General features: G+C 52.7%; 2 protein-coding genes across 19 annotated transcripts in view; both read right to left on the bottom strand.

The window, feature by feature from the left end:
* The window catches only part of CDK11B (cyclin dependent kinase 11B), a 37276-nt gene extending 32010 nt beyond the window's left edge, over window positions 1-5266 (bottom strand). For 2 of the 5 annotated variants that reach the window (XM_077151561.1, XM_077151563.1), the window contains exons 1-4: window positions 5151-5266; window positions 4355-4478; window positions 3423-3538; window positions 1644-1771 (exon numbers count right to left, since the gene is read on the bottom strand). In XM_077151561.1, the coding sequence (XP_077007676.1) occupies window positions 1644-1771; window positions 3423-3538; window positions 4355-4465 (355 nt within the window). In that variant the 5' untranslated portion in view covers window positions 4466-4478; window positions 5151-5266. Of the gene's footprint in view, window positions 1-1643; window positions 1772-3422; window positions 3539-4235; window positions 4283-4354; window positions 4479-4561; window positions 5097-5150 lie in introns of those variants that run through there. The other 3 variants (XM_077151564.1, XM_077151562.1, XM_077151565.1) reach the window with 3 other exon arrangements.
* A 409-nt stretch (window positions 5267-5675) lies between these two features.
* Window positions 5676-18897, bottom strand: SLC35E2B (solute carrier family 35 member E2B). Of its 14 annotated transcripts, none has more exons than XM_077151575.1 (10): window positions 18677-18897; window positions 16608-17009; window positions 16254-16389; window positions 15930-16057; window positions 15096-15167; window positions 13911-14031; window positions 12648-12701; window positions 12258-12330; window positions 11220-11365; window positions 6105-7910 (listed from the first exon to the last, which is right to left on the bottom strand). In XM_077151575.1, exons 1-10 carry the CDS (start codon window positions 18777-18779, stop codon window positions 7748-7750), a joined length of 1398 nt encoding a protein of 465 aa, XP_077007690.1. In that variant the 5' UTR covers window positions 18780-18897; the 3' UTR covers window positions 6105-7747. The 14 variants fall into 14 exon arrangements, 12 of the variants coding, with proteins under 12 accessions (XP_077007681.1, XP_077007690.1, XP_077007693.1 ...); XM_077151578.1 differs by having other exon boundaries at window positions 6105-6510; XM_077151570.1 differs by lacking the exon at window positions 15096-15167 and adding an exon at window positions 9076-9343 and having other exon boundaries at window positions 16254-16378.
* Window positions 18898-19200: the final 303 nt, after the last annotated feature.

Raw genomic sequence — 19200 nt, 5'->3', positions numbered from 1 at the left:
TTTAGTAGGCTTCTACATCATATTACAAAAACCTTGCTAACCATATTGTCAATGTGGCGTTACTTTTCATGAACGTGCAGCTCAACACCTATAAGAAGTGGAGCTATATAACAATGTATTAACTGCAGTGAATTATACATTTAAATATGGTCAGAAGAGGGAACTTTAAGTTGAACATATGTTGTTAAAAAATTAAAACAATACAAAAATCATAGGGCTGAAAGACAGTGAACCCTTCTGTAAATGATGGACTGTACTGAACAGTTCAATTATAAAATGTTTTTTCATAAATTATAACAAATACATTGCACTAATGCAAGATGTTAATAACAGAGTGATATATGGAAACTGTATTTTACGAATGACTATTCTATAAACCTACAACTTCTCTAAAAAAAAAACCCTGCTAATTAATTACTGCATTAATAACAATGAGGGATAAGTCATTGCAATTGGGCCCAGTTTTCCCAGTTCCAATATCCTACAGAAGCTCAAAACACTGGAATGAGGTCAAATCTCCACTCAACACACCCATTTGATGGCTATTATTAAAAAAACAACAACAAAGAATAGAAAGTAACAACTGTTGGCAAGGATGCAAAGAAACAGAGCCCTCTTACAATGCTCGTAGGAATGTAAAATGGTGCAGCCATTGTAGAAAACAGTTCTCTGGTTCTTCATAAAGTTAAGCACGGAATTACCATACGACCTGGCAAATCCACTCCTAGGTATAAAACCCAAAGAACTGAAAGCAGGGAATTAAACAGATATTTTTATACCAGTGCTCACTGTGGCATTATTTACAATACCTGAAAGGAGGAAGAAATTCAAGCGATGAACGGATAAACAAAATGAATGTCAATACAATGGGATATTATGTGGATATAAAAAAAAGTGAAGTGCTGGCACATGCTACAGCATGAGAGGACTTTGAAGACATCATATCGAGTGAACTAAGCCAGACACAAAAGGTCAAATAATGTAATATTCTCCTGATATGAAACACTTAGAACAAGAAAATTCACAGAGGCAGAAAGCAGAATGGTGGTTACCAGGGGCAGCAGAAGAGGGCAAGAGGGAGTTATTGCTAAGTTAGTCTGAACTTTGGTTTGGGATGATGAAAGTGGCCTGGAAACAGGTGGCTGAGAAAGTTGCACAGTCCCACCAATGGACTCATGTCAAAGAATTGTCCACCTGGAGCAACCAGTTAAAATGACTTCAATGGTACGTATATTTTACCACAGTTAATAAAATGAATAATTTTTTTAAAAAAAAGCAAACAAAAAACCAAACCTCTAGTCAAGTCAAACTCATTATTTTGACTTGACTAAACACAAATTTTTCAGTTATAGCAATTTATCATCGAAGGGTATGCTTTCATTTAAACTTGTTGAACTAATATAATTACATATAAACAAACCACCCTAAAACAAAGCAAATGGTTAAAAAAAAAAAAAAGAAACAAAACATCGGGAGGAAAAATGAAATTACTGTTCAGCATAATTTTTAACAAAATTATGTTTTTAGCTAAAAAGTTTTCTTTCTCTTCTCTATAAACTAGGCTTTGGAAAAGGTACTAGATTATTAAAGGGGAAACAAACCATACTTTAGTACGACATAAGAGAAAACAAATACTTCTGTACCCCCTTCTGCTGAATGACTACGATGCCTACGTTTCTCTTTTCTCTTTTCATCTTTCCTGTGATGAGCTTTTTCTTTCCGAGACATTTGCTGGGGTGGTTTGATAGCCAAGGAATCATCTTCCTCTCCTCTGAAAGAACAGGAGACAACAAGGGAAAGAGTGAAATGAGACAAAGTGTCAATAGCTGAGGGATTTCAAACAGAGTCAAGAGGTTATCCTGGAGGTTGCTCTTAGGGATTAAGTAGATATCACCTTGTTAGTCAAGATGTAATGGAGAGGCTGAGGAAACTGCCTGAAAATGTAGAGCTATGTTCCGGTAGCCATGTTTCTTGAAGATGACTGAATAATGATATAGCTTACACAATGTGACTGTGTGATTGTGAAAACCTTGTGTCTGATGCTCCTTTTATCTACCTTGTCAACAGACGTGTAGAACATACGGAATAAAAATAAATAATAGGGGGGGAAATGTTAAAATAAATTTAGTTTGAAATGCTAGTAATCAATGAAAGGGAGGGGTAAGGAGTATGGTATATATAATTTTTTTTTCTGTGGTCTTTTTATTTCTTTTTCTGAATAGATGCAAATGTTCCAAGAAATGACCATGATGAAGAATATGCAACTATGTGATGATATTGTGAATTACTGATTATATATGTAGAATGGAATGATCAAAATAGGAACGTTTGTGTTTACTTGGTGTTTTTTGGTATTTAAAAAAATAACAAAAACATTTAAAAAAAAAAAAAAGAGTAAGAGACAACAGTACCACATCATACTTGAGAAAGCAGTCAGGACATAGGGAATTTCTCCAAATCAGAAAAATGAAGGGTTTACAATATGAATAAGAAACTGAACCTGAGCCATCAGTTTGAAAATTGTTAATTCTGAAACTTAAGACAAGACTGCATATTAAATATAGATGCAAATGAAAAAATACAAGTAAGAAATCAATGTGGTATACAGAACAAAAGTGCCTCTCTGAGGAAACTTTTGGGGGTTTGTTCATTATCTTGATGATAATGGGGTTCCATGAGGATGCACAACTGTATCAAATTGTATACTTGGATACTTGCAGTTTATTCTGTCAATTATACCTCAATAAAGCTGTGGGGAAAAAAACCCCAAAACCTTGCTACTCCACCAACCTCAGTGATAGCAAAAGCCACTAAACATGATCTTTTTTCCACATGGGCAGGAACCGGGAATTGAACCTGGGTCTCCAGCTTGGCAGGCGAGAACTCTGCCTGCTGAGCCACCATGGCCCACCCTTAACATGATCTTTAACTGACTCTACTTGACCAAAATCTTGGGAGAACTCACACACTAGGCTTTTGGGGACAGCCATTCTACTACCTTCATTTCTGGTTGTGTCACCTTGTTATTTGATGAGGGATATGAAGAAACTTCAGAACGTACACACCTCGGTATGAATGTTTCTGCTAGTCAGCCTTGCTCACTGTATATTTCAGCATCCTACTTTGGTTTATTTATACAAAATCTTAGACACCACAACATATAGCAAATGTAATGTGTTACGTAAATGGTGCTGGCTGGATTAAGGAATAATCATGGAGAGAAATATGCTCATCTTTCTTTGAATAAAAAAAGATGACACGATACACGAGTCTATTTCAACCACGACATAAACTTGAAGTCATGAGCACAAACTTTTTCAAATTAACCCTGAGAAACAGCAGCTGGGACCACAAGATACATAAGGTGAACAGAGGTCTGTTCCACTCAGTGAAATGCATCTGTGGCTTGTACCTTCTCTTACCTGTCTTCCATAGAGTCCTCTCTCCTATAGGGTGAATTCCTTATTGTTATCTCCATGCGGTGATCTCTCAGCTCCCCCTCTTCAAGGGAATCCCGCTTGGAATCCCGGTCATCAGACTAAGAAGCAAAGAGAAAGTTTGTCATTTCCATAAGGGTAAGCTTATTTTTAAAGATAATCAACCAAGCCTTACCAACATCCAAAAACAAAATTTCACATACATTTTGAATGGACCAATGTGATATAAACACAAAATACTTTTGTTCAAATCTGATCACATTAAAAATCACAACTTTCTGCAGCCAAAATCAGAAATGAGAGGCTGAAAACCAGCAGACATGACACAGAACATCAAACTACGCCAATTATGTTAGTTGTTTATATGAGCCAAATTGTGCCTTAAAGCAGAGTTTAAAAACTAAGTACTTTGCATACATCATACAGTACCCACAAATATCGCAAAATGGTTTGCTGTGAATCTCATCAAAAGAGGTGCTTTTGCCAATATCTCTTCTCAAATGACTGAAATGCTTTCCTGAGTATGTTATTATGCAAACCAAGAGGGACTTAACACATTAGTGTTAATTTTGAGGCAATCTTGCACTATATTAAAAATACTTAAAAATGGTATTATGAATATACTAAAAATGAAATGAGAAAATTAGTTCAACTGCACTAATGATTTCAGGTTCAGGATACTTCATCATGTAGATATTCTGATCTAGATATGGCTTTAGTGTGTTATCAATCTGACTTCAATGTAAACTGAGCATTCGAATGTTTTTGTTAATTTTTTAGAATAGATTTTGGGCTCACCTGAGACATTTGGAAGTACAAAAGAACTTCACCGAAGAAGCGTTGTTCTAATGGAAAAATGAGGGCAAAGACATTAAATTCCTTTAAAAAAAACCACTTACTTAAAAAATATAGCTTACATTTTTTAAGCGTTTTATCTCTGCTTTCTCCTCTTGTTCCTTCCTTCGTTTCTTTTCCTGAAGAATTTCATCTAAAGTTTTCACTTTCCAAGAGTCCTTTTCATCACCCATTTGAGTTAAAACACTGCAAAATGAAAAACAATTCAAGCAACATTAGAATACAGCAAGCTATGGTTCCGTGGTCGGTTACTTCTGAACGCTAGTCACCTTTGAGAGCTGCAGTCTGAATCCTGGTGAAGAGAGACTGGCTCTGAAGAATGACCGCACGGATTCAGTTTTTTGTCCTTCCTGACGGGTCTGGGTCAAGATACTTCACCTCAGTTAACACTGGGTAAAATGGGGATAACACCACCTACGTAATACCGACGTTCGAGGACTAAATTAGATAATCCACGTAAAGCTTGTATCTCAGTAGCTGGCACTCATAAAACACTATTTCCGCTGTCAGGAGAATTTATTAGAAAGACTTTGGGGCTAGATGGAGCCACTGGCCCACCCGACAGCTGCACTCGCAGACACAGGAAACAGGAGCCCAGAGGGAGGGAGATCCTCCGAGAGGGCGTGCGCTTCCCGACAAGGCCACCTGCCCCGAGAAAGGGTTTCTAGCGCCTGGGGTCTAGCCACGTAAACCTGAGATTAGGCCCGTCTGGGCCCGCCGCCTCCTCAGCCCCATGCCCCGAGCGGGAAGGGACGGGAGCGGGAAACGGGGGTCCCGCTCGCTATGAATTCCGTTCGGACCCGAGCCGGAGAGCGCGCCGGCCACGCCCCTCGCCCCGCCCGCCCCGCCGTCACTCACCCTGAGCCGCCGCCGCCGCCGCCGCCGCCGGTCCCGGAGCCTGAGAAGAAACAGTGCCCGGCGCGCGCCACAAGTGTCGTCACTTCCGGCTTCGCCGCGGCCCGATGATGTCACGAGCCCGCCACTGTTCCTGGGCCTGAGGGCCCGGCGCGCGCCCGTGGCGTCACTTCCTGCTTCGGCTCCGGCTGGTGACGTACGGGGCGGGCGGCGGCGCGGGGTCCGGCGAGCCGTACCCCGGAAGTGCCGCGGGTGGTTCTCCGAGGTTGGCAGTCTTCCCTTCTCGTGCTCCCGACCGCTGGCACCCCGTCGGCTTGCCTGTCACCCGTCGGTCCCTAGGGAGCTGTGCGGAGAGCACGAGCTCGCCTGGTCGGGAGGGTAGCCCCGCGCCGCCGCCGGAACCGAGTCTCCGGTTGCGGGCGAGGAAATCCGTGCCTCCCGCAGCTGGGCCTCTGGTTCTGGTTTACGGGAGAAAGAGGACGTCGAGCTTTTACACTGGGATTGAAAACGCACCCCAAGGCGGTCGCTCCCCACCGGCAAGGTTTAAGGCCCGGCTCCCGAGGCGCCACGCCCAGTCCTCGGAGCCAGCGCCTCGGGGGGGACCCTATGTATTGAGTCCCCGCCCCACCTCAAATTTTGTTTTAAATAGTCCTCAGAAAAATGACACCCCAGCATCGTGAATCCCGGGCAAGAAACCATGGGGCATGAACATCGGCCGCACTCATTGTGCCTGAAACGGAAAATGAAATGGCCTAGGGCACACGGCAAGGGGTGCAGGCTTGCTTCCGGGACGAGCTGTTCGCTTCGCCTGTCCACGCTCACTTCTCCTGGTGACCACGTGTTTTCCTGCATTCACACAAGAAGTGAGGAAGGGAATGAGAAAACCTTCATCGTGAGAAATCTGTTTCAGCAGCACAAACACAAGAGTTACACAAAGAAGAAAACCAGGCTAGGAAGTAGATAGTTGACATTTATTTGACTTTTGCAGAACAAGAGTCGTATAGACAAGTTGCTGCGTAATTTAGCCAAAAATAACTAGTTGGCATCCACAGGATTCACTACCTGTATCTATTACCACAGAATGAACAGCGAGTTTCCAAATTAACAGGACCATTTTCTAGAAACTCCTAGTTACATAAGTACTGATACAGGTGACATACAAAATACTATCAACATTTTGTACGATGTACTTTCAGTTCACTACAGTTTCATTTGGTATAAAGCAAATATAATTTGGCTCTCATACAGGCAACTATTGATACAATTTTCAAGTTTCTCAAAGTGGCTGTGGTCTCCCTTCCTCAGCACAGTGCCCACGGCACCCAAGGGGCAGGTTCACTCAGCTCACGGATCTGCTAACAGCCTAGAAGTAACAAATGAGGTGAATGCCACTTTTCCTCAAAGAAAATTTTAAAACAAAAGAACAAAACAAAACTTTGCCAATTAGAAAGTGTCCCACTGAGTTTAGGTGTCTGGGAAAGGACCTAGTGGCCACCAAGCTCAGATCTGAGCCCCAATGGAGACCCGAAGAAATAACTCCAAGACAGCCCAGTGAAGGCGCCTGTCCTCTCTGGAGTGTGGGGTTGGCCCACAGCATGACCAGCCTCCTCAGGAACCCGGACATTCGCAATCATAAACGTGGACGTATTTTTGGAATGAACAAAGCCCTTTGTACACTGTTGGTGAAAGGCAGAAGATGAGAAGGACATTTCTACATGCACCGTATCCTTGTTTACATTTTCCAGCCCAGGGAAACAATGAAAATACTTTTCAAGCCCTAACAGCATGTCACTTAGACATATTTTAACCCCTCTCTGTGCTTTTATTCCCACTGGCCCACCCAAGTGACCAAGTGACTGTCGCACAGCAGGAGGCAGACCCACTGGTTTGGGGAAAAGTAATCTAAACGTAGGACACGAAGCACAGCTTCATTTAGCTTATATTCATTGTACAGTATTCTTCTACTGTTTCTGAGTCACCATTTTAGTTTTCCTCCAAGATTACATTTTAGATTGGGTGAGAGTATTCTGAACTCTCAGGTGGATTAGTTTAATGCTGCTATGCAGGAATTACGATTATTGGAATTTCAAAGAAAAGCTTTACCTGCCACTCAGTAGTGGCAGTAATCTCTGTACATCTTTAAGTATCAAGATAAGTGAGCAGATGGTCCAACTCAAAAGTTTGGTTCAAGTGTTTTGTTTCTTTCCCGAGACGGAAACAATGGCCGTGGATCCAGAGCAGTGAATAAGTGATGACACCCAGTGTCAGTGTTTGTACAAGCATGTCTGCAGCATTTCATCGAGAACATATTATTCTATAAAAATTACTCAAGAAAGTTAATGAAACACATATTGTCTCTGTACAGTCATTAAACAAATGGCCCAGGCAGGCTGTGGACTTCTGGCTCCTGGAAATGCTACAGGGAGTGGACGCTGGAAACCGCCTCCGGACATCAAGACAGGCCTGAGGGAAGGGACCCACTGCATGGCCTTGGCACAGATTCTCTCGCCTGTGGACCTCATCTGGGAACCCAGGACAAGGAGGTATCTCAAACAGTTTTGAAGGCTGCTGCCTTATTTGCTAACAACTGAGTAAAAATCTCATTTTGTTTCTGGTCCAAAATTTAGAAAATCAAAACTGGCTGAAAGCAGCTTGTGGGGTGCTAGTGGGAGGCGCGTGCTGTGGGCAGTGTGAAGCTTCCGTGTGGGATGCAGGGCTGGCAGTCCTGAGCTGGACTCGAGCGGGGACAGGTGTACCTGGCAGCTGCAAAGACATGCAGGCAGAGATGAATGAGACCTGGTTATTGCTCTTTGTTTTTGAGAGATGTAATCTCCAGGCAGGACTCATGGTGTTTTACATTTTGCAGGGATTAGCCAACTGGAGAAACGATCCAAAGGCCCAAAGAGCAGGCAGAGGAAATGAGCTTTGGGGAAGGATCAGTGCCCTATGTTCACTTCTCTGTTAAGCCCCAGCCCAGGTGTCAGGTGCCCTCAGATGCTGCCTGCAAGGCCGGATTGCACCGAGCCAGCTGCCCGGGCGGTCTTTGACAAGCCCCAGGGGCTCGGGCAATGGAGGGTCTCCAAGGCTGGCTGGTGAGGGGACTGTGCCCTGCATGTAACTCCCATCAGAAGGCCAAACACCAAGCCACAAGAAGAGGCTAAAACCTTGAGCCGGCAGCCTGCCTGGACCACTGAGTGTTGCCTCTGTGAGTGGGCAGTTCTGGGAGGCATGCTGGGGTGGGGGCCGTGCTGCGGCTGTGCCCGTGGGGAGGCCAGCCGGCTCAGCTGTCAGTTCACAGATATCCCAGCAGTCTGTTTCCTCTTAAAAATCTCCGGTGTTGCTTTGAGTACGGCTTAGTAAAGCAGCCCTCAAGACATTCTGCCAATGCCTGTCCTGCCCCTCGAGGGGGAAACCCGAATACGGTTTCTGGCGAGGAGGCCCAGGGCAGGGAGACCCCCAGTGCCATGCTGGGTGCTCAGAACCCAGGGAGAGGCCACCTGCTGTCGCCACCCAGCCAGATTCCGTCAGGTCAGGGACACTGGCTACTGTGACCCCAAGACAATCTGATGTTGCTGGTGGCTCTGGGGGCCTGTCCTGCCTACCACTGGTGTGGAGGGTAGGGGTACATGCCCCTAGCAGCAGGCCCCCCATGCGCCCCTCTTCATGTCCAGCCCAGCTCTGGGGTCTCTCGAGGGCAGTGGCACTGGCAGGCCGTCCTGGGGTCAGACTCTGTCCCCTGAGGGGCAGGCAGCAGTCCAGTGGCTCTTGAAGGCTGGTGTGGGTAGGCGGGCTCCAGCTTTGTAGGTGGCCCCGGCACCCTCCAGGACACTTGGACCCTGGTGGCGGGTGGGGGGCTTCACATTACTCGGCAGAGGCTCAGGCGAGGGGGGACGGCCGGGGGGGGGGGGGCAGCAGGACACACCCACACCTGACAGGACTTGAGGGCACCGCCTTGGCAGGGTGCTCAGGGGTGGGGTGCAGGGTCCCTGCATGCCAGGGGCATGCTGCCATCTTCTGGGGTGCGGGCGGAGGCCAGGCTGTGCAGGGTCGCCTGCTGGTGTTGCTTGGCCTTGTTGTAGAGGAGGACGCCGACGGTCACCAGGGCAGTGCCGATGGCTGACAGGCTGGTGATCTTGTTGCCGAACACGATGACGCTGAGCCAGATGGACAGCGCATGCTTCACGGCGCTGGCGACGCTGCAAGGCAGGACGGGGTGGCCGGGACCTTACAGCCCGGCCGCCTGGCCCTTCTCTTTCGGGGGGCTTTCATTGTGAGAAACGTCAACCAATGGAAAAGTAGGGGACACGTTACAATAAACATTTACGCTCGAGGTCACCATGTAGCTGTAAGAACCAACAGGGCCTGGCTTCATTTGCTTCACCTTTTTTTTTAGCTTAGATGTTTCTAGGTAGCTTACAGGCATGGCGCTGCCTCTGCCCTGAATGCGTCGCTCCGCCATAGGGCACCTCCCCTCCGCCACGTCCTGGGGCGAGCAGGACCTTGGGGGATTCTGTAAACTAAGGGGCAGCCCAGCCGGGAGCTGGGTCTTCATCCCTTCGCGGGGGGTTGGTTAGAAGAAACCAGCAGCCAGAATCCCAGAAAGGCTTCCGAGGACCTGGGAGTGGGGGTCAGCGGGGAGCGCGCAGGGAGGTGAGTCTGGGCAGGGGCACGAGCCAGCAAGCCTACAGGCTGGACCCCGGGGCCCGGGAGAGCCACTGCTAACGTGGCCTCGGCCTTCCTTCGCCTTCAGGGCCCGCTGGGCCTACTGTGGTGTCTGTCACAGCAGCCAGCTAACACCCCAGAGGCACGAGCCTTCACAGCACCCGGGGAAAAAAATCCCTTAAGAAGGCCGAAAAACAACTGAATCCTATATACAGAATCAGAACTCTGTAAAAGCAGAGATAATAAGAAAGACACCAAAATGTCAACAATGGTCTTTTCTGGGGTGGAGTTACGGATGATTTTAACTTTATTATTTGCATTTTCCTGCATTTTCTAAAGTTCTATAACAAGTATGTGTTGTTCTTATAAATAAAATGAAAAATGCTATTTTAAAAAGAATTGATTTTCTGTTCTTTGCCTCTTTGCTACTAAAGTCTTTTTTGAACTGTTCCTAATGATCATCAATAAGCAAGGCTTCAAGAGAGATCTGGGAAAACCTCCAATGAGGGACATGCCCCGTCCTGGGGCCCCATCGCAAGAATGCCGCGAGCTTTACAAACTGGGAAAGCTGCCGGGGGTCTGCCTCGCTGGGACACGCCACCATGGCCACCACGGCTGGTCCAGGCGAGGCACAGGCCGAGGCCGATGGGCTCACAGTGAGCGTCCGAGATCTGGCTGCACGGGTGAAAACAGGTGCCACCCGCAAATGCTGAGGCCGCAGGGGTGGCACTTCCCCGGGGATGAGGCCGAATGTGGCACAGCCCTGTCAAGTTGTCTTCCCACTCGCTAACAATTCCACTTCCTCACAGAAGTTAACAGAAAAAAGCCCGTGTGCAAACAGTATGACGTGGCTAAAGCTGCCAACATCAGCTGCCTGCGTTCCTGCACTGCTGATTTAAGCTCATCCCTGTAACATTTGCCTCTGCAAACTCTCCTGTCTTTTTTAAATGAAAGTGTACTTTCACTGAATTCATTCACAAATATCTTTTATAAAAATACCGAGTTTAGGTTGTTTCCATGGAGATGTGACCCGTCTACTCATGGGGGCTCCTAGTCCTTTACTGGAGCCCTTTGTGAGGATAAAAGACATAAAAGTGCCCCAGAGGCTGAAGGATGCCCAGAAGCTATGACAGAGGAACATGCAGGAGCCCAGACACGGGCTCCGATGCAGAAGCTGAGGTGGCAGGACCAAAGCTGGGGACCCCAGGCACTGCCTGCGCCTCTCCAGGTGGGGAGCCTGGACGCCACGCTGGTCATCAGGAGGTATCCTTCTGTGGGTGCCCTAATCTGGACCTTTCCACGGCCTTACAGCGTGAACGTGTAAGCTAAGACCTGCCCGGTGATAGAGGCCAGTCCTCTCCCGGCACACAACGTCTCGTCCACTTCGGCACCCCGAAAGGCACAGCTCACCTGAACGTGACGGGGGAGATCCTGCCCATGAGCGCGTAGGCCGTGACACTCTGCAGGTGGAACAGCGTGCCATCCGCCACGAGCAGCAGCACCACGTCCTGGTTGTAGGTGAAGGTCCTGCCACCGCCCCCGATCACCGGCATGTCCTGTGTGCAAGACAGAGCACATACATCCTGTGTGGGGACAGCCCTGCAAACGGCCCAGAGGGGGCAACTGGACAGCGTCCACCCACATTTATGCGGCCAGACACGCATCCCAGGGGTTCTGCACGCCTGGGACAGTGAAGGGCCCATCCCTGGGGCACCGGCTGCCGTGGAGTGGACAGCAGCAGGCCAAGGCAGGCAGAGCGCAGCGCACGTGCCAAAACTGTGCTGTGGAGACGTGCAGGTCCACTGCCACCAGCACAGGGGCTCCGTCAGGAGAAAGCATCTCTTTGAGTGGGACTGGCGGGGTGGGACAGGCCTCCTTTGCACCTGACGTGCTTCTGTGCTGCCATGTTTTCTGTAGGGCCGCACGTTGTCACTAACTTTTAATTTTGAAATAATTTCTAAGTCACAGGGCAGTTATAAAAGTAATACAAACCCCATATGGACTCCAACAGGCCCTAACCCCCCAGTTTTTAACAGGCTGCCACATCTGATATAGCATTCTTCCTGTCCGTCTGTCTGTCTGCCCATCCACCCGTCCATCACCTCTCTCGGACACTTGCAGATGGCTTGCATCATGCTCCCTGGATGCTGCCCACGGCCATCGGCACTTTCTAAGAATAGGATGACCGCTGTAAGTGCAGTTATCAAGTTCAAGAAATTTAACACGGGTCTAAAGCTTAGTCTGCCCTCCAGTTCAGATGTTATTATTATTTTCAATTTTAAAAAGTAAGTAGACTAGAAACCTCCCTGTGAACATTTCAGGGCCCCCCTGGCACCAGGCCTGGCAGGCTGGGCCTTGCTGGATGTGGGCCTGGGGCTGTGGCTTCCGTCCCCCTTGGGACGCGTCGCGGCCTCCGAGCTGGGGGTGCAGCCTGCACGGGGGACCCACCATGAACAAGACCCAGGCTGGGATCAGCATGGCCAGGGCAGCGGCGCTGGTGTAGAACTGCAGCTCCGGGGCCCTGCGAGCGAGACGAGGGCTGGCACGGGCCCTGCCTGCCCTGCTTTCCCGGGCCCCTCGGGCACGAGCGCTTGGCACAGGAATTTCCCCACTAAGTGCCCAAGGGCACCGAAGGCTCGTTTTCTCCCCCGATGGCAAGGACGGACCCCAGACATGTGGCTACCCCAAAGCTAGGAGCCCCCCACAAACCGTCCTTGTCTCCTGGCAGCAAGTACCAGTGAAGGACCCCGAGTTGGCGGGACGGGGCAGCCTGTGGGCCTTGCTGATCCCTGACAAGGGGGACGTGGACACAGAGCTGTCCTCTCAAGTGGTACTTACGAGAACCTGTATTTGTCCCCACTGAGGAGCTTCTTTGAGAAAACATTTTGCAAACTAAAATAGAGAAGAGAAAAGGTTATGTCGCCACAAGCGGCGGGTACGGAATCAAACGGGCAAGTGGCCGGCCTTGGCACGTGGTGAGGACGGCAAGGCCTCCGTGAGTGGACTCAGCCCCTCGGCTCAGAGGACTCCAGGCCCCTTTTTTGAGGCTCACCCTCTCTGCAGAGGCCCTGTGCCAGTGGTGCCTGGTGGGTTAACAGACTCTAAGTGCAGAGACCCCAAGGGAAGACAAGGACAGCACCACAGGCCACCGAGAAGATGACACAGTGTCCAGCATCACCAGTAACCGAGACGTCAGAATGTAGAGTAATGGGACACGGGCGTCTCTGGACCTGAGTAAAGGCAGTGCACTTTGTTTTTAATTCGCAGACTTCGTTTCGTGAGGACAGGGTCAAGCAGAAGCTCTTGCTGGCAGGGCTACAAACTGGAACAATCCTTTTGGAAACAACTTGGCAACGTGGAGCAGGAGACTTTTAGGGAAGCTTATGGGCTTGAGCTGGAAATTAACCTTCTAAGAATTTATCCCACAGGACAGACAGACATTCAGATGAAGGCCATATAAAAGGTCCCTGCAGCTCCTCATGATCACAGAGAGCTGCTCAGTGGCAGCAGGACAGGCCGGAGGCTGGGCAGGCGTCCAGGCTCCTCGAGGGGACGGCAGCGTGACATGAGCAGTGCTCAGGAAACAACACGCAACGGGACGCGTGATAAGGTCAGCGCTGTGCTTCCAGGAGAGTCACATGGAGGGAAGAAGCCGGGGAGCGAAGAGTGGGATGAGCTGCACGGCTCAATGCCTGGGACTAGCCTGTGCATCCCGGGAGCAGGACCTCAGGAACCAGCACTGTCAGGATGCCCTTTCTCTTCTCAGAACCAATCAGCAACCCCGGAAGGCCAGCTCCTCAGCGCCTTTGCTGTGGTCTGAGGACCTGGATGCAAGGTGTCCGGTCCACGATGGGAACAAGCGGCCCAGCTGCCTGCCCCGGCCAGAGGAATGCCTCGCCACTGCTCGCCCCAAGCTGTCCCGTGGGGCCCCAACTCTGCTCCTGCACTCATGAGCCTACATGTCCCTAAGCATTTTGGCGGCTGAGGGGTCAGTGCTATTAGGGCTCCTGCTGTTGTGCTTGCCAAAGGGGCAGGTGAGCTGTCCTAGCTCGGCCCACAGGGGACTGGGGCTGTCTCCGGGCTGTGCCCGCTGCCACTCACCAGTCCATGATGTTGGTGGACAAGGCCGCCGAGAAGCCCAAGACGTTGAAGCTGACCTCGGCTGCGGTGCACAGCGCCAGCCCCCCCATGACAGGGATGAGGGACAGGTTGACCAGCAAGCCTGGAAGAGGGCAATGCACACCTGCCAGGGGGTATGGGCGCAGGGCTGCTCCCCTGACGCTCAACCCGCACTGAGCACACCTGCCTCAGCTCCGTGGGGAAGGACAGCCACCAGAACCCTCCTCCATGGTGGACAGGGCTGGGGGGCGGTCCAAAGTGGGAGACCCCCAGGCCCTGGGGGATTCTCTCAAAGGAAGCTACCAGGGCACCTGGGGGCGGGCCACGCCCTCACCCCACCCTCCCACTGACACACAGCCTGCCCCACGCACCACGGATGTGCGTGTATTGGGGCAGGGCGTCCCTGCACGTGCACTCTGATTAGTGCGCCACCTCTAGCCCGCAGCGGGGGCACGGAGGGAATGGGGGTCCAGGCCGCAAACACAGGCAGAGGGGCCCAGGCCACAGAGGGACGCCCACCACCGGCGCCTCTCAGTCCCCGGCAGGAAAATGCGCCGTGTTTGGCCGCCCCCGGGCCTGGCATGCCAAGGCGGCTCGGCGCCCGCCGTGCACCTGCAAGCTGAGCCCGTGGCTACCTACAAACCTGATGGGCTCATTTGTTCCACTTGCTTAGGACTTTTGGGAATTGCTCCTTCCATTCTGATTTAATTTCGCCTTATGATCACGTAAAACACCAGGCTCACGGTGCACCTGAGAGGTCGTGCCTGCACCCGACATGTGCCCTCAGCCCTCACCGAGGAGTCCACAGGTTTGTGTTTGTCGGGCTGCCTGTCTCCATTGCCACATGCACCACTCTCAGGCACACACTCCGGGGCTGGCGATTGCGGTCACGGCGCTGTGCCTGCCATCATGCCACCACGGAGACGTCGCTGTGCCCGAGAGCACAGGCTCAGTCCCGTGGAGCTACGGCTGGGGACAAGGGGAATGTGTCTGTGGCAGAAGCTGCTGACGGGCCGGGCGTGACTGGATTCGCAGCCCTGGACTGCACGTGAAGGTGGTTAAGTGGGAAACGCAGTGTTGCATGCATGTCGCCACAATAAAAACGACAGGAAAGGGCAGTGGTGGCTCGGTGGTAACTGGCCGCACCCAGTACCCTCCAGTGCACACCCGCCTCGGGGAGTCTGCTGTTCTTGGTGTCCCAGGAAGGCCGAGCACCTGGTCCTGACGTGCTGGCTTCTTCTGCCGAGACAAGGTGGTCAAGGTCCACCCCTGGGGCAGCACGTCCCAGCCTCCAGTCCTTCTCATGGCCGAGGAACCCACTCCTGTGGGTGGACCCGCTCTGTGGACCCACTGCAGGCTGGTGGGCACCTGGGGGCTGCCCCTGAGCATCTGTTTGCAGCGCTGCCCGCCAGGCGAGGGAGCAGAGCCTCCAGTTTTAGCAGAAGCAAATACGTATATCGGCACCTCTTCCTCAGAAAAGGTGAGTGGCAGGTGCCCCTGCACCCTGCTTTTCTCCTGTGACAGCACTGGGTGTGCGCTGCAGAGGACGGTGGGAAAAGCAGGATGTGGGTCCAGCCGGGGGGGGATAATCAGCACGTGGGCAAACACCTGGCACCTGAGCAACATGTTCCATTTGCTGAGCTCAGGAGCCCAGAGTGCAGGAGGGAGGGCGGCCAAGGGGGCGCTGCAGGGTGCGGGTGGTGGTCCCAGGCCATGGCCGCCCCTGGCTCCCCGCTGACTGCCTCCCCCCACTACAGTCCCGCACAGCCACCTGTCTCCCACCCCTGCAGAGCTGGAGAACCTGGGAGCTCTAAGGGAGCAGCAAAGGCCTAGGACAGGTCACAGGGCAGAAACGGAGTCAAGGTGGGTTCGCGGGGGAAGGAAGAGCCGATGCTGGCCGGGGCACAGAAGGGGCGACACTGGGGGAGGGAGCCTGAGGGGGCAGGGGGAGGAGGCTGGGGGCGGGAAGTGAGAGCGCGGACGGGGTGCCTGGCCACTCACCTGTGTACTCCCCAAGGACCATCCGGGACATGATCACGGTGAAGAGGGGGGCAGAGCTCTTCACTGTCTCTGCGAAGGAGACAGCCACATTCTTCAGGCTCACCAGGCCCAGGACCACCGTGGCGAACCTGGCGACGGGCACGAGAAGGAGCCGCTGCTTTCAGGTGAGGCGGCCTGGGGGACCCAGCGGGGCCGGCGCCTCCGCCCCCCACCCTCTACGGTGAGGAGCTCCCCTGGGAGATGGGGCTCCTGTCCTTGGAGGTCTCAGGGTGGGCCCGGGGCAGGCCCTCTTGCCGTCCTGAAGCCCGCAACCCCCGGGCCCACCTCATGAGGCCCACGAAGAGCATGGTGGACAGGAAGTTGGGCGGGTAGGCGGACCGCGCCTTGTGCTGGTGCAGGCAGCAGGGCACCAGGGTCTTCACACACCCGATGAAGGTTGTGGACAGCATCTGCACAGCGCCTGCGGGGCACACGCCCAGGCGCTCGCTGGGACCCCAGCCCCACCAGCCAGCGCCCCGCGGCCGCCCAGCCCCACTGGCCAGCGCCCCACGGCCCCCCAGCCCCACCGGCCAGCGCCCCGCGGCCCCCCAGCCCCACCGGCCAGCGCCCCGCGGCCGCCCAGCCCCACCGGCCAGCGCCCCGCGGCCGCCCAGCCCCCACCCCGCCCCCGGCCCACACCCAGCGTGCTGGGCTCCCCCTCCAGCAGCGACAGGATGTGCTTGTTGAGGAAGAGGGTGCAGACGCTGAAGATGAACCAGAGCACCAGGTAGAGCAGTGCCCGTGAGCTGCCCGCGCCCAGCGGTGCCTCGATGACCGTGGTCTCAGTCAGTGTGACAGCCAGCACACGCTCCCCGGGCGTGCCCCGTGCCACCGACCCCGGCTCACTGGGCCGGCCCAGGAGGGGCCCCCACAGGAACGGCCACCTCCCCCGCGGCCGCCCCGACGGGCCGGCGACGCTGCTGTCTGGCGCCGGGGCCTCGGGCGGAGAAGACATGCTGGGGTGTGGGGGCCGAGCTGGAGCCCCGGACACCAGGACGCACTCCAGCCAGGGCGCCCCCGGCCCTCCTCCCCCGGCGGGGCCTGCAGAGGCAAGAAGGGAACCGTCAGGGCGCTGTCGCCGCACGCCTAGGCTGCCGCCTCACTCGTCAGCTCAGCTGCCCAGCCCGGGCGGCCCCCAGCGCAGCCCGTCCATCCCACCCCGCGAAGCCGCCCCATGTAGCGCCAGCGACCCTGGCCCGCCCCCTGCCGCTCCGCAACGGCCTGGCCCCTGCGGCCACCGAGCCCTGGGGTCCCGCTGCCCTGCCCTGGCCTCCTCCTCAGGCCCCTCAGGCCTGGCCTCGCCACGCTCCCGTGCCCCCAGCAGACGCCGCGCCTTTCGTGCAGCTTCGCCGGGATTTCAGGGGAGAAGAGCCGGCCGCCGCTGCAGACAGACACCCGTCCACTCAGCCTTTGTGCCGGTCACCGTATTCTTCATTTACGGAAATTCTATTTGCCTTTGTGTCAAATGTTTTCCTAACAGCATCTCCTTCTGCCCTTAAACTTTCAGTCTTTACATCTTTTACTTATTGGTCTCTTAAAATTCATTAGTCAAAGATCTTAGAAATTTAATCCTGATTTTCTTTGCACATATGTGTTACGTTATTTCCTGCCCTTGGGGGGTCATTCCTGGGGCCTCTAGAATCCACTCTGGAGATCACTCTTACGCAGCTTCAGTTAGACACTGCTACCCATCAGAACTTTCCAAACCCCAACCAAAACCATTCCTGGCAACCCTAAAGAACACCTAGGGCTTTATATAAGATTCTACAAAGGTTCCAGGCACTAGGGTAACTTTCCAGAAACCTACAACCTCCAGATGAGTCCCTGGACCAGATAAGTCCTGAAATGCAGAGGGCCCAGCCTCTCCAGAACAACAGCTAGTTCCATCCCCCATCCCATATTATTAACAGTCCCTTCCAGCATGAAAAAGTTAGAATGGGCACAGCCCAGATATCCCTAAAGAGTTGGAGAAAGATCAAAGGTGATGGTGGGGCTATACAGAGAAGTTCGGGTTTAATAATAAGTACGACTGCTGAATCATATTGATATTTCTTTTAGTCTCCCGTGTTTGGAGCAGCCAGAAGGAAAAGCTAAAATCGTGGAACAGTAACCCACACGAAACTCTGAGATCTGTTTTATAATGCCTTGTTTCAGTGTACTTTAAAATTTATTGCTTTTTAATATATGTATATTTCAGAATAAAAAAGGTTAAAAAAAAGAAAGACACATTAAGCAAAATGTGGAGGAAATATTGAGAATAACAGTTCCAGAAGGAGGAAAGCGAGCAGGTGGAGAAGAGGACACTTTAAAGGGATGGCTCCTGCAGGCCTGTGCCCCCAGGGTGCTGGGGGCCGCAGTGGGGCACACAGCCAGGCTGCAGCCTTGGAGCAGAGGGCGTGGGATGCTGGCGGCAGACAGAAAGCACAGAGCTCCTCCCAGGCAGTGGCATGGAAGGCACACCTATGCAAAAAGCACAGGGAGGGGCAAACCGAGACCAGCAAGACGGCCTGAAGCCCGGAGGGGTGGCGGCGTGAAGACGCGGGCGCGGGTGCAGCTCTCAAAGCTGACTTCCAGAACCATGCTCATGCTCTGCAGACATGAACAAAGAAACACCCAAATCCATAAGGGCAGGGGAAATCTCTGAAATGGAATACAAACAGAAACACGGAGCCAAACCAGAAGTGAAGTGAATAAAAAGCCAACCTCACCCGCGTCCACACACAGCACCTGGAAGTACGTCCTCCGACTGAAGACGAGAGACTGAAATTGAGCCCTGAGCGCAAAGCGGCAGTCCTCCTTCGTGCTCGGCATGGCTGGCGACGCGGAACCTACTTTCTGAAACCTGAGGGCTGAGCGGGCAGCTGAACTGTTCAGTGAAGGACGTCACAGAGGGTGGGCCCTGTGGGATCGGGCTGGAATGCAGGGAGCAGGGCTCAGGGGTTCGGACGGATGGACGGACCAACGGGCAGGGAGGCAGAGGTGGGCACACACGCACACCTGTGTCTGTCCCGTCTGCATCTCTCTCTAAACCACTTGACACCCCCCAGCTGCGGCAGGGCGGGACGCAGCGGGGGACGGCCCCCCCACGGGGAGCACACGTGGCCCTAGCACGTGGCCCGAAAAGAGCCAGGCCCTTCGGACACGGCCGGTTCTGGGCCGCGGTGGGAGGATGTGAGGCCAGCCTGAGACACCCGGCTGGGCCCAAAGGAACTGCTCAAAGAACGGAAGGGGT

The sequence above is a fragment of the Tamandua tetradactyla genome, chromosome 2 (genome assembly GCF_023851605.1).
Source record: "Tamandua tetradactyla isolate mTamTet1 chromosome 2, mTamTet1.pri, whole genome shotgun sequence".
NCBI classification, from domain to species: Eukaryota; Metazoa; Chordata; class Mammalia; order Pilosa; family Myrmecophagidae; genus Tamandua; species Tamandua tetradactyla.
This window is presented reverse-complemented; position numbering and strand designations above follow the sequence as displayed.